The sequence below is a fragment of the Podarcis erhardii genome, assembly GCF_964252035.2.
Source record: "Podarcis erhardii genome assembly, chromosome: 5".
NCBI lineage: Eukaryota > Metazoa > Chordata > Lepidosauria > Squamata > Lacertidae > Podarcis > Podarcis erhardii.
In genome coordinates this window covers 73,367,515-73,395,424 of record NC_138509.1, presented here as the reverse complement: position 1 = coordinate 73,395,424, position 27,910 = coordinate 73,367,515, and the positions used below count along the sequence as shown (strand labels likewise).

General features: G+C 38.0%; 1 protein-coding gene across 1 annotated transcript in view; it reads right to left on the bottom strand.

Moving 5' to 3' along the window:
* The window catches only part of RASA2 (RAS p21 protein activator 2), a 49,868-nt gene that overhangs the window by 18,226 nt on the left and 3,732 nt on the right, over window positions 1-27,910 (bottom strand). Inside the window, exons 2-15 of the mRNA XM_081861526.1 lie at window positions 24,439-24,556; window positions 20,875-20,978; window positions 19,729-19,823; window positions 17,135-17,211; window positions 15,285-15,368; window positions 14,468-14,540; window positions 11,157-11,233; window positions 9,937-10,035; window positions 9,076-9,232; window positions 8,366-8,514; window positions 6,914-7,028; window positions 5,900-5,974; window positions 4,381-4,504; window positions 3,064-3,170 (exon numbers count right to left, since the gene is read on the bottom strand). Of these exons, the coding sequence (XP_081717652.1) occupies window positions 3,064-3,170; window positions 4,381-4,504; window positions 5,900-5,974; window positions 6,914-7,028; window positions 8,366-8,514; window positions 9,076-9,232; window positions 9,937-10,035; window positions 11,157-11,233; window positions 14,468-14,540; window positions 15,285-15,368; window positions 17,135-17,211; window positions 19,729-19,823; window positions 20,875-20,978; window positions 24,439-24,556 (1,454 nt within the window). The remainder of the gene's footprint in view (window positions 1-3,063; window positions 3,171-4,380; window positions 4,505-5,899; window positions 5,975-6,913; window positions 7,029-8,365; window positions 8,515-9,075; window positions 9,233-9,936; window positions 10,036-11,156; window positions 11,234-14,467; window positions 14,541-15,284; window positions 15,369-17,134; window positions 17,212-19,728; window positions 19,824-20,874; window positions 20,979-24,438; window positions 24,557-27,910) is intronic.

Here is a 27,910-nt window from a genome sequence, read left to right as displayed (position 1 = left end):
ACCTTGTTTTTAACATCTGATTCTATTATTTTTAAGTTATATTTTATGTAAAGCACTTAGAAACTTAATGATTAAATTGTATATAAATCTTGCTAAATAAATAATAGCATTACAATGAAAGAACATCTACCAAGTACTTTACTGCACAGCTGCCACATGGCAGCTTTCATATAAGCATCATGGAGATGGACACAGCATGAAGCAGTGTTTTGCAGACTCCAACAAATTTTCATGAGCACAAGGGCCTTTGATACAAGCAGAAGCCCCTATTAATAGAAGTGGCACAGCATGGAGGAAGGATATAATTTTTTCCAATGCTCCTGCATCTCCTTGTGCACCTCCCATACAGTTCTTGAATGTCTTCAATCATTCAGAGTGGATTTGTTTGGGAGGGCATGAGGAGCAGGTGAAAATGTCCCCCCTCTGTTACTGGGCAGTGAGAGTGTTATTTCAGTGAGCAGAAGTCCCCTCATGAGAGGTACTGTTTCAATTAGTAGATGAAACATCTTAGATTATAGATTCTGGTTCTACAGTTTGATATGTCTCCACCAGACAAAAAGAGATGTACTTTATTGCTTAAAAGGAACCAAGGTTTTACAGAGAAATTCTACTTCATTTATTTATCAAAATGCATTTAAAAGATGTATATACCAGTTCATTGCAAGAAAACCTTTAAGCGTTTTATATAAATATCCATATTTAAGATGTTAAACATTTGTGCTAACTTTACAATACACAGACCTATATAATATGACACTGAAACATTTCACTTATTCGAATATTTAAAAGCTATGCCCTAATATAATATTTGAATCAGAGACTGAGCAATATTGTTTTACTCCAATTGATGTAACTAGCTGAATATTTATTTTGTAGCAGAATAGCGTCTTCAATTAAATCTGACATTTCTATTAATGCCCCTTCTGAAATTGTGATATATGGTCCCCAATATGACTGGATGCTATATGAAGGTATGTATTTCGACCTCACCAAACCACATAGTTACCTAAGGACACAGCGGTGCCACTTCTATGACATTAAGTCTCTCCTCTTTTGCTAACAAGGATCAGAATCCTAAGAGGAGGTATGAGTGAGAGGGAGCAGTGACAGGCGAAAATGAGTACAGTGGATACATGGTGTGCTGGTAAGAAGTGGGGAGCATAGAAAGGACATTGCTCCAAGAACATGGAACCAGGAACTACATGCAGTGGTGCAGAAAATGTTTTGGAAAAATGTTTTGTGTCATAAGTTCATTAGTAACACTGAATGGATGCCAACTGCAAACACAGTATTAGGCAAGCTTGGCAGGTTCAAAGTTGTAAATAATGTTTTACAGGTCATTAACTCTAACATTGTCTTTAAATCTTTTTAAGTATTGCAAGAAAAATGTCTACATAACAATAGATATTAAGTGTGCATTAATTTCTCCCCTCAAATATTTGTGGTCAAATGCTTTGTGGCATATGGGGGGGGGGGGATGTTAAATCACTCTTTGGAGCATCAGAATATGTTTCTGATGCAAGTTAGCCTATGCAACGCGAACAAGAAAAACTTCCAATTCAAAGTTTTCCAGAAAATACATGTCACTGATTACATGAACAGTAGCTACAGAAGAAGAAGAGTTTGGATTTGATATCCCGCTTTATCACTACCCTAAGAAGTCTCAAAGCGGCTAACATTCTCCTTTCCCTTCCTCCCCCACAACAAACACTCTGTGAGATGAGTGAGGCTGAGAGACTTCACAGAAGTGTGACTAACCCAAGGTCACCCAGCAGCTGCATGTGGAGGAGCGGAGACGCGAACCCGGTTCACCAGATTACGAGTCCACTCTTAACCACTACACCACACTGGCTCTCAGTACAATAGTACTGTACAGTACTCAGTACAGTAGTACTATTCAGTATCCTCTAATTAAGGAAGTACACTGCCATAAAGCAGGGGTAGGCAACCTAAGGCCCATGGGCTACAAGCGGCCCACAGGGGTCGTTTAACCGGCCCCCGAGCCACCCACTCGGCGAGTCCCTGCACACTGCGCTAAACTGGCGCAGCGACTCACTTCTGTGGTGCCAGAAATCCCATCTGCACAGACGCCGGAAATTGCAGGCACACACGTTCATGCATGTGTGCAATCCAGCCCACAGAAGGATCTCCGCTGGAGTGAACTGGTCCAGGTGAGGTAATCCTTGCCAACTCCTGGCCATAAACAGTATATTGATTTTTAATAGCTTTTCCATATATTTAACATCTTAGATCTAAGTAGTTCACTCCACTCCTACTTCATAAGCAATGCTGCAAAACTGATGCCTTTAAATACTGTTGCTGGGACTCACAAATGGGAAAGAGGGTTGTCATGGGCTTCCCATATGCATCTGGTTAGTCACTGTGAGAACAGGACATTGATCTAGATGGGTCTTTGGCCTGAACCAGCAGGGCTCTTTTTAAGTTCTTATAAGACAATCTATAAATGAACATCAATAACCCAAGAAAAGAAAGCTATTATTGTGGAATATTTTCTTTTTTGAGATGAGCAGTGCACAATGCTTTTGGAGCCACTTTCTATGCTATGTTCTTACTACAATGAAAACATCTCTGTGTAGGAAAAGTTACATAGAATGTTTCACATGATACTAAGCTATAACTGTCCCATTTGACATCCTGTACAACATTCTCTACATATTACCAGAATATTAACAATATAGCTTTCTATACATCCCTTCAGGTTAACCCAGACTTCTCTTTTAGGGCTTTCTGTCACTGTTTGAGATTACTTTGAAGTCAATAGGAAATGCAACCATATACCATACAAGTGATCAGGGTGCCAGCTACCTACTCATATCAATTTTCCAATTATTATTATTAATATTCAGGTAGGATAATAGCTCAGAACCATAGGGGACTTAGGGACTATGTAGTTAACTAGAGTTTACTTAAATTATATCCAGGAGGCCTAAAAACTCACAGTTCAACTCTCCATTCACATTGCAAACGCTAGGCTTATTTCTATATTTATCTTCCTAACAAACCTTGCCTAGAGAGTTTGGACAGAACATTATTAAAACTTACGGGATGATGAGGTCGTAAATGGAAAGTATGAGGCGATACTACAGCTACAGCAAAGAAACGAAGAAATATAAAGCTGCTCACTGCAGAATATTGTACATGAGGGTCATCTGCAGAAAAAAACCATGAAATGTAAGATGTATTACAAGTTGGTAGGAAATGAAGACAATGAAAAACTTTAGCAGGATAATGTCATTAGAAAAAGAAGTACTGTTCTTTGGCAGAATAAAGAACTAGCAAGTAGGATGAAATGAAAGTGTGGTTATGATGCAAGATGCTTTTGCCATTTGTTATAGGGAACAAATAAGAACTGTAACACATCTGGTTGTACCTAAACTATGATTTAGTCATGTACACAAACCTTCAGCTTGTGAGGTCCATCTCCCCTCCTCCAGCACTATTGCAGAGAGGAAACTGGAAGGGTTTGCTTCTGTTTTCAGTTAACCATGGCTGCTTATTGTGTCTGAACTAAAAATTATACCAATTCTTCTTTATGTTTTATGGAAACAAGCCAGGAATTGAGGTTGGCTTGTTTACTTAAACCATAGTTAAGACTTTGGTTTGCTTCATAGCTGTGCTGGAGAAAAGGGAATGGGGAGCTCATAAATGCAAGGCCCATTAATATAAACCAATCAGCCCCAGCCAGTATGACCAATGGTAAGAGACATTTACAGTTAGGAGTTCAACTTATTCTGGAGGGAACAGGTTCCCCATCCCTTATGTAAACCATCGTTTATCATTATGTACAACTGAAGCTACTATTTATATTTTATATCAGATAAACTACACATTCTAATAGTTTTCAGAGAACACATATTTTACTCTATACCAAGAAGGCTATTTCCCCTTTTTTATGTTGGGGGAGATGTTGTATAGTATATGTATGTTCAATATAGAATACGTATAACAATGTACTATTCAACTTGCTATTCAAAGCTTCACACATTTTAACCAATAAGTAACACTAACAGAAGCATGGCTGTATTTCAAAATGTTGTCTAATGCAACATTTTAAAACACGTTCTGTGTTTGTATTTTTCTCTTATACTGTATGTCTCTGATCTTGTGCTCTTTTCATACTGGTATAACAAGCATGCAGTTCTGCTGATGCCAAATAGTATAGATACATATGCTCCGTACACAGCCTACAGAAAGCAGATCATGTTTACAATAAACATTTTTAAAGTCTATTGAAAATGTAAAGTTGCAAATTTAGTCATTTCAGTTTCCTTATGAATGCTACTGGAAAACTCTTTGAGAACACTTCCATGGACTTCAAGAGGTCTTACATAAGTTTCTAATTTTAAAAAATACACTTACTAGAAAATCTTTCAGCAGCCAAGCGCCTCAGAGAACAGAACACATCACACATTAATTTAGGGCAACTTATACTTGACTGTACAACTGTACTGAATACTTTGTCAACATAGAAGCGCAGATTTTCCTAGAAGGCAAACAAATTATTTCAGAAATCCATACTGTTTTATTCTATTGTCAAAGAAAAATCTAATACAAAATTTTACACACATGTTCTCCATTCTAGCATAACAATGGCAATCTTTTGGGAACAGCGGCAAATGTAAATCATATACTTTAAAGGTCAATAAAACACACTGGCATATGTACAGGTTATTCACATCTTATGTGAGGGTTACGTTCTGGAGATATAGAGTGTAAAGCCAAAATAGAGTATAGTCAAAACAACCCTGTGGAAACTTGGAAATGCCCCATAAAAAGCACAGCACACGTTCTCCAAGGCCACTCTTACTCTCTCCCCTCCCATGCTCTCTCTCCCAAGGCAACTTGTACTCTACCTCTGCATGATCTCCAAGGTGAGTGCAATGAGGGGTGGGATTGCCTATTCCCCCCCCCCCCGCCAGATGCCCACCCCTTTTGATTTATTTTTTTCGGCCAAGCCCATAAAGTTCAAATTATGCATGTAAAACACACATAAGTTGCGAGTTACCTGCATACATAGTTACACAATAGAAAAGTGCACTGACATCTTCTACTTTCATTGCTGCCAATGGTACAAGCTAGCCAAAAGACAATCCATATATCACTACCAATGCTTACTGTTAATAATTAGAAACAGCATTTTTATGGTACAAAGTGGCTTACAAATTCTATCTTTATTGCAGCTCACTAATACTTTTATTAGAACAAAGAGTAACCTGATACTTAATAGCAACAACTCTCAAGGCTACCATAATGGGTCCAGGTTTTGATCCCAACAATGTAAGGTGCATGTTCAGTATTATGAACTGAATTATGAACTAATTTACAGTAGTACTTATTTATACTGAGGTCTACATAATGGAAGTTACCGTATACAGAGAACATTGGTAAATGGAAGCCAACACAAGTGGAAGAATCACACTCAGATTCTAAGCAATTTTGCTTGATGTTGAAATTTAGCATGGCTAACATTTATCACTCCAAAAATTGATTATACACTAGCTCAGGGGTAGGGAACCTTTTGCAGCCCAAGGCTGTATTCTGGCAACCTTCTAGGTCCCATATGCCAGTGGTAGGAGACGCTGGAGGCAGAAATGGACAAATCAATTAATGTAAATTTTAACTTTATACAGTAGGCTGGTTTACACACCTCTGTCCTCCATTAAGAAAAGCAAGAGGCATTATCAGAGTTCAATAACACACTCCAGCCAGGCAAAAACGCTCAAAGAGAGCACAAAGCAGGGCCAATAGGGGTGTAGCCGAGAAGAGTCCAGAGGTTGAGACAGAGAGGCTTAGAGTGCTGCCTCAGAGCCAGGCCTGAGGTTCCCCACCTCTGCACTAGGTCCTTGAATATAAGCTGAACAAAATCACTTAAACACACCTGGTGTATTTCAACATTATCAGCTTCTTTCAGTTTCAAAGGATCAATTTCGCAAGGTTTGGGATTATCACATATCTGAAAACAAGAGTAAAATTTTAGTCAGTTATATCAGGACAGGGCATTATTCAGGTCTATTCTCCTTTACTGAACCAGAGGTAAGAAGAGGGGCAAAACCCATCAATGTTCTCCAGAAGCTGCCTGTAGGCATACTGCAAACTTTTGGAAAAAAAAGATGGCCACTGCATGTTTATATTTCTAGTGGCTGCACTCACACCTTAAAACCATGCATCCTCAAGGAGGAAGGTACCTTGATTTCCCTCCTTTTCTTTTCTTCCAATCTTCCTTAATATGCTGAAAAGGTGCACCCACAGTAGCAATCTAGTAAAGTTAATAAGTGCTTTATTACCCGCCTCCCCTCATGATCCTGGAGACTGGATTTCAGGCTAGCCCCGATGAAGAAGTTTTATGTATATAAATTGTTAAGAACAGACACCAGCTCTTTCCTTCCTGTAACTGACTTATATGAATAGGATCAGAACTACATAGGCACAGGTGCACGTACACATACATGGATGATACTGAAGAGATCACTTCCAGTACATTTAGGTATTAGTTGTCTTAGGCAACTTCATTCATTTAGCAGTAGTATTCTTACTGTTGAGAAACACGTCTGCATACTATATGCATTTAAGGGACACAGCATGCAGATTACAATCATATGGAAAGCCACCACACTTGTCTGGAAGCTGTAGAGATTTCCCATAATATCTGTAGTGGAACCCTTCTACACTTTACAAGAGTCACGATAACCCGCCATGCAGATGCTTTGTGGCAAGCAGGAACTGTATTATGTGGTCCTTAGTAATAAAGTGCAATTTTGTTGTGGTGCTCACTGGCTGATATCTAAGAAACAACTCTGCACTGAGTCACTGGTTAATAAAGCTGGAAGCAGTGCCAAAAAAATAGTCTTTAACCAACCAGCTTTGTAAACTTTAATGCATAATGTTACAGTACCTCATCAAGAATTGGTTTTAATGTAACTTTCAGGTAGTGCTTTCCCACTATTTTCATCATTTCATCTAGGCATCGAGTAGCTAAAGAATTCCCTCTGAAGATTGTATTTGCTTCCCTGCAAAGCAATATGAATCATTAAGAATTCAAGATGGAAGGAATATATAAATCATAACCTAAGTTTTCTGTGAAAAGTTTCTAGCAATCTAACTCATATACAGATGGTATTCAGAAACCAGAGTTTAAAACACCTGCAATATCTGTGATATATTTAGCTAACTAAGATTAAATAGGTGTCTATGTCTACTGGAAGCCGAACTAGTTATAAACTTTAAGTCATCCTTATAGAGCTGTAAAGAAAAATCTGCCCTAAGCAGACACCTATCCTATTCACAACTGACAGAAATCAAGACTAGAAAAGATATCTTCAATGATTAAAGCTAACAACTTTTTAAATGTAGAAGACACAAACCTATCATCCTAGATACCTCTTTTTCAACCAGTTTGGTAGTATTGGTAGTGAACTGTCAATTAAACATCCCTAAACCTATCTTCAAAAACACATCTGAAAATGTCAATTCCTTTACACAAGTACATTCCTATTTGACAAATGGACGAACTGTCCTTTCTTCTGGTTCTATCTACAAGTAGAACGTTGTGCTGTATCATTAGATATTTATTCAGAGTCAAAGCAGAGCTAGCAATATAGCCAACTAATAATGAAGGATCAGCAAGTTATCCACAGTAATGGGATCACACAGACACACACCTAAGTTTAGTCTGCCACCTGAGATCCACTATCAGAGGTCCACAAACTATGGCTAACCTTAGTAACCAGTAAAATTCACTGTGTTCACCCTGAGACCAGGAGAGGGGTGACATAGTATTTTTGAGGCCATACTGATCTTCAGAGAAGTCTCCCAAGTGCTCCAAACTCATAGGGCAGTGAGGGGGAACAGTGTCTGGCAGACACTCCCTGCCCTTCCTGAGGTTCAGGAGATCAATGGACCTTGCCAGAATTTTAGTTCAGTTTAGTTCTACTATAGTTCTTATTTAAGTTTACTTATTTATTTCATAAAATTTATACTGCTTGATTATAGAATATAGAAAACCTCAAAGTGGTTTACAAAATTTCTTGGGATATTGGGGATCGATGTATAGTAGAGGCATGTTCATTTGTGGATCCCTGTCAAGCATGCATTTTGCATTACCATCAAGCAACTTGTTTGATACCTTTTGCTAAGGTAGTTTGAAGCAGCAAATTTTACAAGTTTTACACGCTTACTGTTATTACAATTTATACCTGCCCTTCACCCAAGGTCCCAGGGGCAGGTTACAACAATTAAAACACCATATTTAAAACCGTTTAAAACATCTTAAAATTACAGAAATATGCACTTGTCATGGACACCAATACTGGGAGAAGGGAGAAAAGAGGGAAAATGAAATACTTACTGGGTATCCGTCAATTCTAACTCTGCCACTGCAGTGATAAATTGTACTAGTTTATGATGATGTATCAACAACCTTACAAGAGGCAAAATGGCATCATATTTATCTCGACATACTTCAGCCAAAATGTAAGCAGAAGAAGCAGAAATAGGCTATAAAAAGGGAAAATATAACTGAAATAAGTACCAGTTGTACCAAACGGAAAGACAACAGAACCACCAGAATTTGAATCAATTCCAAAATGTAGACGTATAATGTTCTAAATTCGCCCTGGATTATGCATGCCTAGAACATTTTCTTTGAATTGCAATTCTCAAGCCAGCCACATCAAGTAGCTTTTGAAATGCCACCTTTTCATGACATATGGAGTGGCTTTTTAAAAAATAGTTAAATACTCTCATGGTTGTACAGTGTACCTCTACATGAGCATTTAACTATTTTTAAAAAGTAACAGTGTTACCTATAACTACACATACTAATATAAGTAAAAGAATTATAAATACTTGTAAGTAACAGTATTATTTTTCATATATATATATCTATATCTATCTATCTATCTGTCTATCCATCTGTAATTATTATTATGACTGCAGTGACAAATCTGGGTATCCTTTTAAAGCCATGCAAGGTAGAATTGTGATACCGGCCAAGAGGCAAATATGATATGGTATAACTTGCTCTTAAATGGTTAAACAGTCCCCAAAGCAGGTTACCTCAACTTCTGATGACTTTAGCAGCAAGTTTCTGAGGGAAGCATAGTACTGTGATGGAAGCACATAGTCTTCAGCATAACATATATTCAGTCTAAGTGATCCATGATCATCCGTTTTGGACGACTTATTTCCATTGTCTCTTGGCTGTAGAAGGTACCTTAAAAAAGAAAATCCAAGTTACAGAGATTCATTTTGCATTTTATTTATAGTTCACCAAGTAAAGTTAGGTCTAGAATAAAGAAGCAGCAATAACCTTGCCCTTTCCTTCTTTCTTTTTATTTTAGCTAACTTAAATTTGATTATTAAGATAAATTTTTGACTTTTTAAATTAATATTGAAGTACACCAAGCATTTACTTGCATCAGCTATTATTTTAAGCGTTACCACTTTTAGATGTGGAGTTTGTGCTTGATGTAAGCAAGTCAAGAAATAAATGTATTAATATATTTGAAATATATATGCTTAACTGGCATTTATTTACTTGCATGTTTTTTAAACAGCCTGCCATCAAAAGTGTGTGCAGAAAAAGGAAATATATAACAAAAAAAACAATATTCAGATTATCACAATACTAGCAATGGATAAGGAAAAAAAGATAAAGGATAAAGGAGGTGGTCTCTCAGGTAAAGTGATCCCACGCTTGTACAGGGGCTTCTATACCAATAGTGAAATTTAAATTTGGCGTAGTAGAATGCTGTGAGGCAGTGCAATGCTAGAAGAATAAAGTACAATTCTGCAGGAAACAACTGTAGCACAACTGTTTGTTTCCAGTTACAAACACTTTCATACAGTCATACAGATAACAAACCTATCCTTTTGGTTTAACTATGTCACAAGATGCCTTTTGCCTAGTTTTCTTACCATGCTTGGAAGGAATCACTTCCTAACACCTTGACAGGAATCTTGATTTCTCCTAGGAAAAGGTCTTGTACCAAGTTACCATTGTTCCATAAATCAATCCTGAAAGTTAAATAATAGTTAACCATTTTTTTGTCATAATCATTTTTCATATAACTGTAAGAGTCATTATCATCACATAGAGAACCACACCAATTCAGCATGCACACAAACAAGTTTATAACCTCACACGCAATAGTTTAAGTTAGACAAAAAGTGTCCTATTTCTATAAAAGGCAACCATGTCAGCATATTGGTTAAAAGTGTGGCTTTATCAATAAGATAAAAGCAATGTTGGATGAACTGAGGCACTAAAAAAAAGAAAAGAGTGACATTACCATTTTCTTCTCAAGCATTTGCAGTTCTGTTTGCATTTATTAATATTCCTATTTTTTGCTTTTTCTGACTAAACTGTAACACTTCAATGACACATGCACTGGTTTTTATTTTTTAGTTCAAGCTCTTACAACCTAAAAAGCTGTAAGACTCCCAAAGGCATGCACTCTATGTGGGTTGTTGAGTCTTACCTCACTGACATTTCTGTTAAGACAGCACATATATTAAGAAGAAAAGAAATAAAATCCATTGTGTTGTGGCATGATTGATGTTCCCTTGCCTCCCTAAATGAGTTGCCTATTGTGATTTTCACTCAGATGTTCCAAATTACCCTACCTATATAGTTCAAGCAAGTTAAGAAATAAACTATTCCTATCCTCAGCTTTTCAGATGATAATTCTTTCTCCTTGGGTTTCAAGTGGAGTCAAGATGAAGACAGGGACTCAGGTGTTTCCACTGCCTTCCTGCTCCCCTCCCAACCAGGGGAAAGCACTGAGCTAAGAGATAACTTTTTCCCATAGCAAAGAGAGCAGGGGAGCCCAATGCCAGCTACAGCATACAAAGAAATAAGACTTGTTTTAGTTAAGTAATACTGAATATACCACATTTGCTATATAAAACAGGTAGTCAGATGTTCTGCTAAATTAACTGTTCAAGTTATGAAAGTAATTATCATGAGCTCTCTAAGTCTTTAGACTTACACCCACCCTGCCTCCAGCCAAAGTTGGATATTATTTATCTGGACAGCTTTCTGTAGTCCTTGAGTACTGTTTTTATCTCCATCATAAAAACCATTGACAGTTTTGTATAAAAATGAATAATCGGTTTTAATATACTAAGGAATATACCTGACTTCCAGCTTCTCAATATCTTCTTCTTCCACCTGAAACTGTGATTTTTTGGTGTAACTACTGGACCTTGTTACCTGCAAGTAAAACTCATGTAAGTAAGTTATTTCTCCTTTTGCATTTTGAAGTCTACCAGTACCACACATTTACTACAAAAAGAATCAAAGTTATTCTAATATATCCCAAAACTGAATGAGGAAACTCTTAATATATTTAGAGGGTTATAATTGTAATTGCCCTTATCCACAATTTGGATCTGGCGAAATAAGGCACCAAGGATTAAACTAAAGGTCGAGAAGGTAGTAAAGGATCACATCCTTCCATCAGCTACCATATAAATTACCATCAGCAATACTGTTTTGAAGGCTGCCCAGTCTTGATGCCTAAGGGTGTTTACTTTGCACTCAAAGGTCAGAGAACTCTTTCTCCCCTTGCCCAGAATTCTAAATGGCAGAATAACTGCACAGACATCAAACTGAAGAAGCATGAAAGCAGAAAAGCAAAGGGTTACATTGTATGTTGTCATAGTTACCATTTTTCAACAGGATGAGAATAGCTAGTTCTCAAAACGGATCCACTAGAAATGCTAAGACTGGAGAGTTCCTGAATCTTCAAGTGATTCAGGTCCCCATAATCTGGAATGCATGCCACTTTCACCTTCCTCTGTCACTGGGTAAGAAATAAATCAAAATTTCCTTTGTAGGTCTACATAATTTATGGGCTGTATCCAACTAAGTAGACCCGCTAACATTAATGGACCTAAGTTAGTCATATTCATTCATTTCAATGAGTCCAGGGCTAACAGTGGATACAACCTTATGTTTGTGCTGAGATGCTGAGGATTTAAAATATGGGTGGGAATGATCACTGCCTCCTCTACCCACCAAAACCCAGCTCTAGCAATATGTGGTGCATACAACAGTAGATAACTTGCAGGCATTAGCTCTGAAGAAAGGGGGGCTTGTTGTGGAGCTAGTGCCTCCACTCAACAGAAGCTTTGAAGGTGAAAGAAAGCTAACCCCTTCCTTTTCCTCCCAAACAACCCATGTCTGTTTGTCACAAACTGATCTTCTAACCGAACTGTTTTGGCTTTGGGGACAGAGGGCCCAAATTGCTGGTTAGCAGCTGGGATTTGAGAACTGATGGGAAGGAAGAGGGGAGAAAACTCTGTTCCATGCTAATCTTCTCTGTATCATTCCAATTTTAGTATATGTGCTGCCGAAGAGAGCATGGAGAAAACTCTGTTCCATCTTCCTTTTCTCCTCCTCTCCCCCAGCAATTTCCAGGGCTCCTCCCATATGAAGAAATGTCAAGTGTGGTAGACGAAAATTACAGACATCCATACCACAGCTGACCATGTGAGCAAGAGGAATGTTATAAGCCATTCCTGGATATTTTACAAGCTGCATATTATTTCATAAACACAATAGTGTCAATATTGTACAGTTATCAGTCAAGTATAATTCACAACCACAGCAACAATGATTTTCTGCTTTCTGTTCTGCAGAAGGATTAAGCTGATGACCTTAAAGGCAGAAGACTTACCATGATTTGTGGATATTTTCAGAACTGAGTATCAGAATTAAATTTTAACACTATAAACTAGATTTAATCTATAGTTCAACATTCACATAACTAAACTATTTTTAAAAAACAAATCAATTGTTTTGAATATGTAGCTTTGCAACACTTGCTGCTAAATCAGATTTGGTAGGTGATCAGATTTTTTTTAACCTTGTAAAATTGTGCTTCACTAAGTTACAACCATTAACAGAAGCATTCTGGGGAAAGTCAAACCACAGAGTTAGGCTGTGAAGAAGCCTTCCATTCAAGCCACTGATATGTAAAGCAAAGACGGCATTTCTAGCCACATACAGCAGAAATCATAATGGAGAACATCTATGAACAAATACTGTGCCCAAGATTTTTGAAGCAAAAAACTGATCAGCTATTGGGAAGAAATGAAGCTTTATTACAAAAAGATGAATAAAGCAGCTCATATTTTGAGCTGCATGAGCTCATAGCAGGAAAATTCAAACCATCCTTTGAGCTACACATATTTGAAATAGCCTCAAAAATGGCTACCTAAGATTTGTGCACAACTTACAGTCCACATATTTGCCTCCAAACTCCTGAAGCTTACTGTTCATTCCCACTGTTCTTGACTTCCTAGCAATTTTCTTCTGGTCTACATTGAATGCTCTTACTAAACTCAGACCAATCCAAAGATCTCTGCCTGTGTCCTTCATAGCCTGCTACCTTTTATACAACTAACTTTTCTTCCTTGAAATCCTCCACTACAGATTTTCTCTGATTGATCTTCATTATCTGTCAAATCACATGTTCAATATTTCCACTGGGAAATGCCTCCTCAGTTCCTCCTTTCTTTTGGGTGGAGTGGGTAAGGCTTCAGCATGATGCTCTTGGTCCCCAGCAGTTCCTCCTTCTTAAAAGACCTCAAATTTCATGGTTTTCAATACCACCTATATGCTGTTGACACCCAGCTTTACTTCTATGTCTCCCACCCTGTCTAATCCATCTTTGCCTACTTATTCAATATATGTATTTGGAAATTTTCTATCACTTTCTCAAACTCAATATGTCTAAGACTAGACTATATATCTTTTCTTCCAAGCTTCCCCCTCCTCTATCATTCTCCTTATCCGCTAACATTATTAAAATTCATTAGCCCAATCTGTACTTCCTGCTAAGCAAAACCATTGTTCAATGCAAATGTGCCAGAGAGGAGATTGCAGCCACTTTTCTACTCCCCAGCTGCTCTGCTCCTGCATGCTGTTAAGCTATAGTTTGATGAAGTCAAACCTGGGCTTGTAGTTTCACACACGCTGACAATCTGCACAGCACAGGACAAACCTAGCTTACACAGCTCAGGGTTAGTCTGGAAAGAGCTATTCCCAGAGTCTATGCATTTGCACCAAGCCATAGTATGGCTTACTGAAGCCTTTCTCAACCTGTGGGTCCCCAGATGTTGTTGAGCTACAACTCCTATGACCCCTAGCTAGCAAGGCCAGAGCTCAGGGATGATGGGAGTTGTAGTCCAACAACATCTGGGGACCTACAGGTTGAGAACCGCTGGCTTAGTGGTATGTGCAAACATGACTATGTTAGCCAAGAATAGTTCTGATTTATGTTTTCATTCTCTATTATTTTGTTTTGTTTAAAATCTGACCCTTTGACTAAAACTCTGCCTATCTCTCTGGTGAACTCCCGTATTAAGTCAGCTAACAAAGGAGACGATAGCATAAATGCACAGACAACACACCAAAAGCTTATTTTGATAGATTACTTACCTCAAAATAAAATGTTTCATTAAATTGTGGATTGCTTGTTTTCTTCTTTACTTTTGTCTTCTTTTGGTCATTCCTATTCCAATATGGTACAGTTTTACCATACAAAACTTAAAAACATACAATTATAAAAACACTGTATTGATATGAATGAACCATGCAGTTAAACTATGTTTATGAAAAGCCTATCTTCAAACAGGAAAGGCATTCTTTGTAAACTGGATGCATTACTGATAACTTGAATTTGTGTAGCCCTACTGAAGTCAATATGAGTGTTACACATAGGTGTACATACATGTGGGAGGAATATATATTCCAGATAAATAAGGAACATATGTAACTAGTATCAGATAATATGCCTGCCATTTCTGAAAGATCTGGTCACGGAGTGGTGGCCATTTCTGGTGGAGAGGGTGGGTCTGTCCTGAGAAATTTGTACTGCAGGTCTACCTTACTGTTGCTTCTCTGTCGGTAGACCAGCTATCTATCTACCGGTGGACCTGGCACCCAGACAATGTCTTTCCACACACTGCTGATATCCTCAGTTATTTTCCCAGAACAGACTTGGGGGAGGGGACACCCTGGGAGAGAAGTCCTATTGCACAAATGGAAGTCCTTTGGCAAACATAACTACTTTGTCAAAAGTTGTCAAGAAATTGATTAAATTTTCCACAACTGTGTTAATAACATTAAGCTTCTCTACATCAATCAACTGAAAATTGGAGCAATAATTCATTTCCTTTTCAACATCACTAAATTTGTGTAGGTCTAATTTTCCTATTTTATTTAAGACAGTGTGAATGTATGTTAAAAGTATTACCTTGAAGGACCCACAACAGACACTGTAGCATAAGGATCACAATTTTGTCCATTAATAAGAGGAAGTCCATGACATTCCTTCAAGCTAGAATTTTAAAAATGCAAATTAATTCAGTTGCAGTTTCAAGTCTAATGGATAAAGACACACTGACCATGTATGACCACTACTGCCTGGTCATGAATTTCTCTTTTAATAAGGTGCTCAAGAAGATACTGTTGGTTCAGCTTCAGGCACTCTTGGTAGATACTGATTATCTAGACTCTGGGTTAAGGCTTAGTTTTGGGACTGAATTGGCCTTGATCATTCTTGTGGCTACCTTCATTAAAACAAGGAAAAGGGGAGTGGGATCCTGTTATTTCTTCTGCAGAATTCAACTGCATGTTTAAAGTTTAGTCCAATTTACCTGGAGGTCTAGGTACTCTCCAGGAAACCATCTATTTGTCTAAGATCAGTCGTTTCCTCACCACTTTTATACTAAGTTAACCATGCTAATTAATTCTTGGATTCTACAAGAGGTGTTGCCTCCTTCCTGTGTGTGACCTGTGAATACAGAAGAGAATGTCTGAAATCTTGCGAAACCAGCTGTGACTGCTCAGCACTTCACAAAGCTTAATTACATTGTCTCTTTGAATGGTCATCTCCTAATGTTTGTGGAAGCCTTTCCTCCGGCAAGCTAGCCAACAGCGTTTTGTCTCACATCCAAAGCATGTTTGGTCCCTTCCTCTTCCAGTTAAACTGGTTTTGTCTATTAAAAGGCAGACTGTGGAGATGGTATACTAGAGAAAAGAGAACTTTTGGGGGTTAGAATGTGCCTTGTCTTTTATTCTCCTAAGTAGATTCACTACTGTTCTACATTAGCAGCCTAGTGTTTCTGACTGCTCCTAGAACAAGACTAGTGAAAGTCAGAAATTGGCTCAGAAACCTGGTAATTAACAACTGCCAGAACAAAACTTGGAATATAGCACATGAGTAAAACTGATTAGTTATAACTATCATGGGGAAAACAGTGTGTCAAAGAAAAAGTTATTTATTAGCCACTGTAATTCAGGGGTGTTGTTGAAAGGTAATTATCATATTTTTTTATTTGAGAAAGTTAGTGGTGGAACAGTTGTATTTCCTTTTCGCTTCATTACCATGTCAGCTTTCAATTGTACTATTAAAGATATATCTATATCCATCACTGTATGAAATGGCCCTTAGAAGTCCCACAACATGCAAGCCAACATCCTTGCAGACCTGCTGTAAACCTTGGAACATCTTCCACTGATGTAAGCAGTAGAGGGAGAAGTCAGACAACATTGGTATCTTCATCTTGAATGCGTCTTTGTGCAAGTTCTTGTCCCTATCACAGGCAGAGGTGCACCAGTGCATGTGCAGTGAGGAAAGACAGTGGCAGAAAAGATGGACCATCTTGTTTGTGCCTCAGCTGTGAAGTCCATTCACATCTTATGGGACACATTGCCAACTTCCTTTCCCATTACTCCTTTGTATAACTTGAGACACACCAATGCTAACCAAAAGTGTATAAAAAACACCACTGAATACATTACTGCAAGCATTCAGCAACACTACAGAACCAAAAAGGTCTACAAGAGTCTCTTCCGCATGTCCGGTACTTGGTGGTGGTTTTACCTTCAGCAGGAAGGCAGGCAGTTCATTTTATGCTGAAGTGGAATCTTTGAAAACACATTTGTTCAACTTGAATTGGCTAAGTTTGCTGTACTTAAACCTTTAAGCTTCTATTTTTTAATTGTTTTCATGTGTTTTATAATACTGAAAGCTGACTTGAATTACCCTGTTAATGTTCATTAGCAAGCAAAACAAGAATAAGAATTGATAAATGTTCTTACTGTACTACTAGCTGCTGGCAGACTGATCCATTATCTGTAATCAACTCATTCAGTTTTAATTCGAGGTGAACTTTTCCCTGTCAATTAAAAAAAGAAGTTTCAGTTGAAAGAGCCTGTGTGTTGAATTTATAAAATAACCTAGCACCTGCTTAATAAGAGCAAGACAAGAGCTGACAGGCTCTTTAGCATCACTAGCATGAAATATGTGATTGACTGAATAAGCTGTATGTGAGTAGGTGTCAGGCAAGTATTAGACACTGTCATTTTATATTTTTTAATGCAGAAAATTGATATCAACTTAGAATCTTCTTATAAAATCTTCAAGGAGGACCTGATCATCTACATCAGATGAGGGGAACCTTTCACCCTCCAGATGTTGCTGAACTACAGCACCCATCAGCCCCTGCAAGCATGGTCAATGACCACTGATAATGGGAGTTGCAGTTCAGCAACATCTGAAGGGCCAAAGTTCCCCACACCTGTTCTACATTTTGTAGAGATACAAATCTTAATCATTTCAGAATAGCTTCAGGTAAAGAAGACTAGGCTATGATGCAATATTCATAGTATCACCTTTAAAAATGACATTGTGTGTGCACGCACACACACACAGACACCGCACCTTGAAAATGAACTGCTAGTAGTACTTTGTGCCTATATGAACACACCCTAAACAAGGTAGGCTTGTTATTTTGGAAGCAATAAAAAAGTCACTGACAGAACACTTCCGGACTCAGACACTGAGCACCTCTATAATTAACTGCTATTAGTGTACTAAAGATTCTTTCTAAAGTGCTTAGGTATTCAACCTGTGAAGGCTATCAAGTGACAGTTGTCTGAAGCAGTTCCCCTGAAAACAAAACACAATGAATGACAAGCATAATACATAGGGGAATCTTCCTGGCAACAATAAAATGACGCACAATCCAGTCAAAAATAAGCACATGCTTAACTTTGTCAAGTCAACGTGCCTTGTAAAGGCCTAGCTTGGTGGGTCACACTTTTTTCTACCAAACTGGGTTGATACTCAAGCTTAAAAAATATATAGCTGCTTCACTGCCCATGTTTACACAGTTGTACTGACACAGGAGTAATACGCCAGACAACATGTATTTTGTGGGGCCACTGCATAATTAAATGATTTGGTGCAAGCAAATTTCTACTCTTTTTAAAAAGAAAGGTTCAGGGAAAAGAATAAACGTGTATGGTGAAGGTCCAGAAAAAAGCAAAATAATGAATACATTTTCTATCCCAGATTCATATTGTATACAGTTACTATACCATTTTTCCGAACAAACCTCCATGACTCCTCTATCAATCTAATTATCACCAAAATGTTGCTTTAGATGTTGCAATGCACATATAGACTGAGGCAAACCCTAGCATGTCTCAGGAATAGTGAGCAATGTCTATTATTAGAGGTTAACCTAGCAGGGACATTTCCTCCAGCATGACACCTATGTCACAATGCCATGTAGTTTGCTTTGCCTGTAACCAAGCCCAAAATATTTACTTGGAAATTCCAACATTCAGCTGCACATTTGCCATTGTTATCATACACATTACTGCATGATTCACATATACCTAAACTATTTTCAGCACAACTAAAACTGCTGTTTAATCAAGAAGCAGCTGTTTTATTTCATAAGAGCTGTATACGCTATTTCTAAAACAATTACGTTGGAATTAGAGCACCTCCAATATACCACAGATAAAGAGAAAGAAATATACACAGATACATTACCATGCACAGGAAAACAATCAACACTGGCAAAAGAGAATTCTAAACTGTTTCATCATTGGTAAGTTAGAACTTTCTTTTTCAACTGCACTATGAAAAGGGATTGAAATGTGTGCCCACCCCAAGATGTGAAGGTCCATGAAAAGAAAAAAATAAGAAACAGTGGTTCCCCGCCCCCCCAAAAAATCATTTCCCCCCCGAGCCTTCGCATTTTCACCCCTCCTGCTGACTGTAAAGTACCCTTCTCTGGGAAGAGTACAGAAAAATAGAAATGATTTGCAGCAAGACGAAGTGTAACTGAGGGATCCACACAGGACATAGCCGAGCCCTATTACCCCCACTCAACTTTGGTGCCTACAGTTAGTGAATCACACCATTCCAGGGAATAGAAGGCACACACAGGCTTCCTATATAACTTCCCTCTCCACTCTAATCACAGAAGAGATTCAGAATGTCTTACAATATGGAGCATTTTTAAACTATACATACATTTGCTGTAGTTTGAAAAATGTTATAGGCTATTTTTGTAAAATATATTTAATTCACATTCAGAACTTTTGAAGTGCCCTAAGAGAAGGAAAATGAAATCTAAACTGAAATATTTTAAACTGGCACACAAGATATACATGTCCAGTTTTCAATTGTCCCATGCTAGTTTTTAAGACTGATTTTTGTGAACACATTGCAGACAGGCCCTTTTTCTGATGGACTAGGAACAATGCAGCACAAAAACTGCATTCATTTCATGCAGCATGGGGAATCTTAAGTAAAATTACAAATAAACATGGGGGTGGGGAAGAAAGACTTTCATTGACACAATACAACATTAACTTTTACATCTATTCAATTTTACCTGAACCTCTGAATTAGAATCAACAGGCTGAAGCATAAACCATGTTTCCTTGCCAGAGTATTTGCTCAAGTCTTCTTTTTTGATAGCTACTTTGCCTAAAAGGAGGAAAATAAAATTACCTATTTGACAGTACATGTTATTCAGTGTTGGGTAGAAATGCTATTTTTAATTTTAGCATCTAACATAGCTCTAGAGAAGATTTTAAAATAATCATCATACAGTGTGTCCTAAGCAAAGCAGTCCAGTAGCAGCAGGTGTTGGGGATGGGAGTATTTATTGGCACTGTTTGAAACTAAATGAAAAACGTTTTAAAATAAAACGCCTCACTGTGGGGCCTGTAGGTCAACTGGGAACACATGTTGTGGCAAGATTGATGGCTACTGGGTGGGTATTGGTCTGCTCAATCATTTAGAGAGAAAACTACCAGAGACACTATGTAATACAGTGGAACCTCAGTTTTCGAACGTCTAAGCTTCATTTTCAAACATGCCTCAGAAGTCGAATGGTCTTCTGGAATGGATTACGTTCAACAACCGAGGTTCCACTGTAAAGTGTTGAATTACAATTAATGGTGGCATAAGGCAAGTGTAAAAACTTCCACTTGTGCAAAGCTTGACCCCTGATTTTCACTAATTCTCTTACCCATGCACAACTTCTCCCAAGGGTTGGAGGGGTCCCTCCAGAATAAAGGATATGATGCAGCAGATTGCGTTAGGTAGGAGGATCAGTAAAAACTGGTTGTCCTACTTTATGTGAACGTGTTTGCCTAATGCCATCATTGGATACAATCAACAAAAATAAACACATACATTTGAAAATAATAAGATACCTGTCTACAGTACCTTTAATAAAACAAACCCACCACTGAACATTAAGAGGCATATCAAAATAAATCAAACTCTAAGTAGAGCCTCTGAAATGAGCTGACATGACAAACCAATTTCAGTGGGTCTACACAGATTATGACTTAGGTGGCTACCATCCTAACTTCAATTTATAGCTTAGTCAGGAGAATACGAGATGCTTAATCTCAGTATCGTGGGTTCAAGCCCCATGTTGGGCAAAAGATTTCTGCACTGCAGGGGGTTGGCCTAGATGACCCTTGTGGTCTCTTTCAACCCAACAATTCTATGATTCTATACTTACCTATACGCAGATCCCTCTGTAAAACACTTTTCTCATAAATATAAAATGATAAACACTGGAATGTCCTTGGTATTTCAAAGTAGAACTCTTCTCCAAAAAATGGGCTGGGGAAAGAAATCAAACAGGTTCTTAGCAAAGTAACTGAATATTTTACAATGTTTCACCACCATTGTAACTTGCTGTAGAATCCTATTTTATGTAACTTTTATAACTGGATTCTCCTCTTGAATGTAAACCTCTTGCAAGGAATTACCGTATTGGCCCAAATATAAGCCGCACCTTTAAAATTGGGGGGGGGGGGAGGGAGAAAAAGAAAAAAATCATGAATATAAGCTGCTCCATCCGTCACTGCTCCTGGCTACATACTTGGTGGGGGGAGCCATGCTGCACTGCCGGCAGCCTTTCCGCTTCCTCTCTCTTTCCCTTACCGGCCTTGGGGGAAAGGATGGGGGACTATGTGCATGGCGGGCGCCGCTCTGCCGCACTCCTGGTACTGTCTGCCCCACACTCCTGGCTGCATACTGTAAGGTCACAAATATAAGCCACACTTTAGCTTTTCATGGTTGGAATTTGGGGGGAAAGTGATGCTTATATTCAGGCCAATACGGTAGTTATTTCTCCCAAAATGCTAAGCAGTGCAAAACATTTTCAAGAGTCATGTTTATGAACCCAAACAACTCACATAATAAAATACAATTAGATATTAAAATATATGACAAGTTTACACAAGGGAAGGGAGTTATTGGTTTGCTTTTGTTTCAGATTTTGCGGGGGTTTTTATCTTGTATTTATCTTGTATTTTTATGTTGTGAACCGCCCTACGAATTAAGGGTGGCATACAAACTTAATACATGCTATAAATAAATAAATAGGTAGGCTAGCCTAAACACATACGTTTTCAGGAGCTGATTAAAAAAAAAACCCAGAAACACTGGGAAGAAGTGGCCAAAAATAATATGATAATAGTGCTTGGATGAGAGTCTACAGCACTGATTTATTTTGGTTTTGTCAAGTCTCTCTGAGCAATCAGAATGCAATCAGGAAGCGCAAGATACAAATTTCCAAGTAAATAAATGAATAGATAAATAAATAAATAAATAAATGGTGAAATGTCTTTAGGAAGTCAACAGGTACTAGCATTTCATGTAAACCTAAGAAATCAAAAGGCTTTGTTTTCTATTATTTATATTCACAACAGCCACATTATCTGATGGAATTTTCTTGTTTACCTTATTCAGTTTGTGGATCATTTTTTTAAAAAAATTGTTTCCTTACAAGTTTACGGTCAATGCATTCAAAATGTAAGCGTAAGTTCTACTTTAACTTTGGCTTCAGGGCCCAGAGTGTACAATAATGCTGAAACTACAGTGGTGCCTCGCAAGACGAAATTAATTCGTTCCGCGAGTTTTTTCGTCTTGCGATTTTTTCGTCTTGCGAAGCACGGACTTTGGAAAAGCTTCAAAAATCACCAAAGTCTTCAAAAACCTCAAAAAAGGCTACCACACCGCGTGCTATGAGTTGCTCCTCGAAGTGAATGCACAGTTTTAAGAAAAAGAAAACAAACTTGCAAGACAAAGGAAACAAACTTGCAAGACATTTCCGTCTTGCGAAGCAAGCCCATAGGGAAATCCGTCTTTCGAAGCAACTCAAAAAACGAAAAACTCTTTCGTTTTGCGAGTTTTTTGTCTTTCGAGGTATTTGTCTTGCGAGGTACCACTGTAAGCAGAAGTTGTCCTGGCCAGTCCCTTGGAGGAGAATCACCGCAAGCCTCACATAAGAACAGGGTCTAAGTTTAATAAAACTCTGATTCTAGGTTTTTGAATAAAGGACCATTTATGTGAGTGCAATTCTCTTTCCACAGAGCAAAAATTTAGGTCCAAGCCTAAATTTTAACACACATCACCACTTAGATACTTATATCAGAATTCTTAACACCTTCAAAAAGATTGATGAATTTTATTTTTTCTACACAAATAAATTGCTATTTGATGCTATTTGAATAATGATCGCATGCTTGCAAAAAAACCAAACAAACCTGTTCTAGAAGTACCAAAAGATAATAAGCTATCTTGTTTTCAAGTCAGTAAGTGTTTCATTGTTGTTTTTACTCAAGAAATGCAACCAAAAGATAATGTAATTATTTTGTCACTTAGTCATGCTAAATTTCATTGTGATTGGAGCCTGACTGAAGAGCGAGAAAGTTAAATTCAGTAGCTCCTCTTTATACCCTCTGCCTCCTGTGTGCAATGTTTGCTTGTAAGCCCTCTCTCTGGAAGTGGCTTCTGCCAAACAGATGTGTAAAAAAAGTTAGCCCTGGAAGGACAATTAAGTAGGTGTGCCAGGCGGACCTCTCTGAGAGCATTCCATTAATGGGGAACCACTACTGGGATTCCCATCCCTCTGGGAGTTGGTTTGGTTCAGGAAGATCAACTGAAGTTCTTAAGACAGGTACACACATATAGGTAGATAACTCTTCTAGTACCCCAGTCATAATCAATGAAGGGCTTTTAGAGAAAACCAGCATGTTAAACTGAGCTCAGAAACTGAACGGTAACCATTTTGCAATGGGTATAGCACAACATATATAGGGATATACATATGTATTTTAGCTCAAATTTTATCTTTTGTATCAGGTTTTATATTTAGAGAGCCTACACAAAATATATTCAATATATCTCCAGTTCACAGAAGGAATTACAATAAAAGTAGGAGAAGATTGTCAAAATCAATGTCAGTGCTGTTCACATAATTTTCTGAAGATAAACCCTTCTATGCATGAAGGTGGTAACACTAGAATGAATTAATTCATAAAACCTTCCACAGGGGAAAAATGTGCATGCAGGAGTAACACATACTACTAAGTTGTCTAGTTACAATTATCCATGGGGTCATTTCAAGGTTGTCACAATTAGCCCTGACTATTGTTATTCATATTTTTTCCCATACTGCTAAAGAACTGAAAAGTTTTGAAAGCTTAGTCTAGTTTGGAGCAGTGTTCCAAGTCCTTGTTCAGATGAGAAACTAAACAAAGTAACGTTATGAAAACAGGCCTTAGAAGAAAGCTTTGGACTGGCGTGTTCCCCCACTCTCCGTTATGATCACAGAGTTCATTGAAATAGACCAACTTCCAACTATACATTATTCGCCTGTTTCAGCTAGCAGTAATTAAGATTAGCCATAGTTTGTGTGGAACATTGCTAGCCACAGTTAATCCAAAACAGAAAAAGAAACTTCGTCTCCTTGGAGCCATGGCAGAAGAGAGAGCTTGTGAGCTTGAGGGGCACCAGGTCTCATTCTTCTAACACTAAGGCATGGTTCAGCATTACATCTGAACACAGTCACTCTTCCACTGCATTATTAATGTTTAATTTATTAAGCTGTTTCTTCAACCCATACATTAAAAAAATCAGAAACTAAGCCAAAATGGACAAGCAATTGGGGGGGGGGGGTAAGATTACAGACCAGCTGATTTTTTTTACATGTTAAGGGACTGGATAATATTCCATTTTAATCAAAGATATATTCTCATCCTAGCTAAGCCTGCCATTATGATAACACTCTTACCTTAAACATTTCTCGACTACCTGAGTGCGAAAAACTTCTTCTTGATCCAAATTGATTGTACAAAAGCAGTCTCTCATCTTGTTTTGTCCAGAGTATGGCACTAAGTTTTTTGCTTGACCTAGTGACAAAATTAAATTAGTTTTGAACAAACATGGAGAAAAAAATTACAAGGCTGTCTATAGCCAAAGTATGGAGTTGTAATTCAGAATGGAAAGCAACAAAATATTACACACACTGTAATGCATCCTTGTCTGAATTAAGTGACCAAAAGAAGCACAAAAGAAGAAAAGGAAGTTTGGGTATTAAAAAAGGAAATTGAATACAATATTTCATCATAGCCAGGACCTTGGCTTTGTCCTTTAAAAGGCAGAAGCCACTTCCTCTAGAATAGCATCACCTATAAGAACAGGGTCACTACTGACTTAAAAGTGAAGGCTTTATTAACATCACTTCCTGCAACACTTGCACTTTCCTTCGAATTCCATCTGGGTACCTGGTTAAGCCTGACATGGCTGGTTAATGATTGCAACTGAAAGCAATATGGCCACAAGTCATATCACAAACAGAGTCTAGTATTTTTTCAACAAACAAATTTTGTATTTAGTAGTCCATTATAAAGTTATTATGTTTACCCTGGAAAAAAAATTGTTTGAACTATATCAAGTGAACAACCAGACTTTTGAGTTACTATCACATTGAAAAGTCATAGTACTTGCTACCAAAATATTAACACAATGTAACTTCCTCCCTGCTCCAAGCAAAATACACAATACTTAGAATAAAGTTAGTCTAGTTAGTTTAAGACAGTTTGCCCGGAGAATGTTCTAATTTCCTTATAAAATAGAACAAAGTATCATTTTGAAAGCAGTCAGGAATATCAATTTTCCTTAAAGATAAATTAAATCTATCACTACCCTTAATGGTGCTTCTAAGGATATCATTCTGTTTGAACAGAGCTGTCCAAACTCAAACATACATTTTAAAGCAGGGATGGGGAAAATGAGGCCCACCAAATTTGATTCACTGGCCATAATAGGAGCCAACTCCTAGGGGCCTGAGGTCCCATCAACTCCCCCAATAAAATATTTGAGGGGGCCACCCTCCAAGTTGATGGGCATCACCATTCAAATGGTGTGTCTTATTATTGATTATGTGGGGCAGCCCCCCCCAATTAATTTAATCAAGTTGAGACCTCTGCTGGCCATACTCCTCACCCCATCTTAGAGCCTTATTTCTACAGCAGCATATTGCAAAATAAAGTACATTTAGGTAAGTACACTTATGAAATCTCAGCACCAATGTGTTAGTACTTTATGGCACTGACCTTTGTCTGCCAATTTCCTACCAGTTCCAAGCAATCAGCTTTTCCAAGTGACTACTCCTTCATTGTTAAAGCCCTAGAACTAACATAGAATTGGCCTAAACACAAAGGTTTGCTGATTTCCATTTACTAAGTGATTTCAAGGATTAGTATGGCACAGTAAACCATTTTATATTACTGGTTTTTCAAACTGGAAAAGCCTAGTTTATACAGCATTTTCAATGAAATAACCAGTAATGGTGGACAAACTTCCTTTGCAAAGTGCAGCTGCAACAGAGTACTGAGTGTATTTGAGATCATACTCTCAATTCAAGTTGGGCAACAGGGAAACCTAACAGATTTGATGACTGTCTTACATAAACTGGGTGCAACCTCTAGAGCAGGAATGGGAAACACCTGACTCTCCAGATACTGTGAGCTGAGCTTCCATCATCCCTAAATATTAGCTAAGCTGACTGGGGCTGAATAGAGTCCAGCAACATCTGAAGGGCCACGGGTTTTATTCCTTTTTTATTTACTTATTAAACTTGTACTGTATAACGCCCATTATCTGAAGATCACAGGGCATTCACAACATAAGAGTACAAAATGAAAACACAAAACACAAAAATCAATAACCTCCCTCCCACAAACACATTTAAAAGGCCATAGAATGTTGATCAGCCAAAGTTTTTGTCCGGCACCGCCTCAAGGTAAGTAATAAAGGTGCCAGGCAAATCTCCCTGAGGAGAGCATGCAGAAAAGGCTTCTCATGTTGCCACCCTCTGTTCCTCTCATGGAGGAGGCACTCAAGTAGAGCCCTCAGATGATGACTGCAGTGTCCAGATTGGTTCATATGGGGAGAGGTATACTATACTATACTATAAAACAAGCCCTGAATTCCTCTACAACGCACTGGAATCCCTTGGAAAACAAGCTAACATATAGAGAGCTCCCTGAAGGAATGAGGATGAAAACCATCATTTTACATAAAATTATTATTGTAACTGTTCAAAGCTATCTCTAGCCCTCAAGACACTATAAAGCACATACTATCAATACACATAAGGGAGAGGAGGCAGAGGCAGAGTCCAAGATTAAAATGCAATATGCTATGGATACAAAGTGTGAAAATCAGCATGGCCTAGAGATCACATAACCTACATGTGTGCAAGCCTCCCTTGATATGCAGTATATTCCACTTGGACACTGATGCAGCTGGGCATGCTTCCTCTACTGTTCCAAACTGCAGCCAGCCAAGTGTGCTAGTTACTCTTGCCTGTAGTACACACAGCAATTTGGCAGTTGGAAGAAGACATTTTGGCAGTTGGAGGAAACTGCTTCATTAGCACAATAAAGCCTTTTTGCACCTCCACACTAGTTGCTAGTCTAAGATCAGCATAAACGCTTAAGTGTTGTGTTCTGGGGTGAGGGGGTGAGAAAAGAAGCACACATGCAGGTATGTACCTGCATTTCCTACTTCCAAAGTATATCATGTGGATCAGGCCCTTCTTTTCTTTGTTAAATTTTTGAAACACATCACTATCACTTTTAATTGCTATAGATACTACCGCTAATTTCCATGATCAAACAAATTCCCATGGGGAACACTGCTAGTTTTCTCTTAAAAGAAGATGGGTATGTATGTGAAGTGGGCATTTTAGCATATATATGTTATATAAATTAAGAAATAATGATGGTAATAATAGGCTTAATCATTTAAGTCAAAGCTAATTTGTCATAGCAAACAGCTGTTAAAGTACAGAATGTATTGGCAGATAAAATGAACTACACATTTTCAGCCAGGGGCTTCCTATCTTAGCTTAGCCACACAGCCCCATCCTATGGATATGCCACTGCATTCAACTGCCACTGAGATCAGTAGGATTTACTCTCAATTTAAGTGTTCATAAGATTGCACATTACACAAGCTAATCTCTCTCAACTTCAATCATTTCCATTTTCATCCCAAAAATTGGGGTAAAACTGATGTATTATACAGAGATGTTGTAAGAATTCAGATAATATGTGTTAAGTGTTTTGATTAATCAGTAAAAGCACTTATAAAATACTAAATATAACTACATCAGGTAACAAAAGGTAAAATTAAAAAGTAAGTTTAAGGCACTAGGATGTTCGGTATGCTTGTGGCCAGCTGCCCATTATAGATGC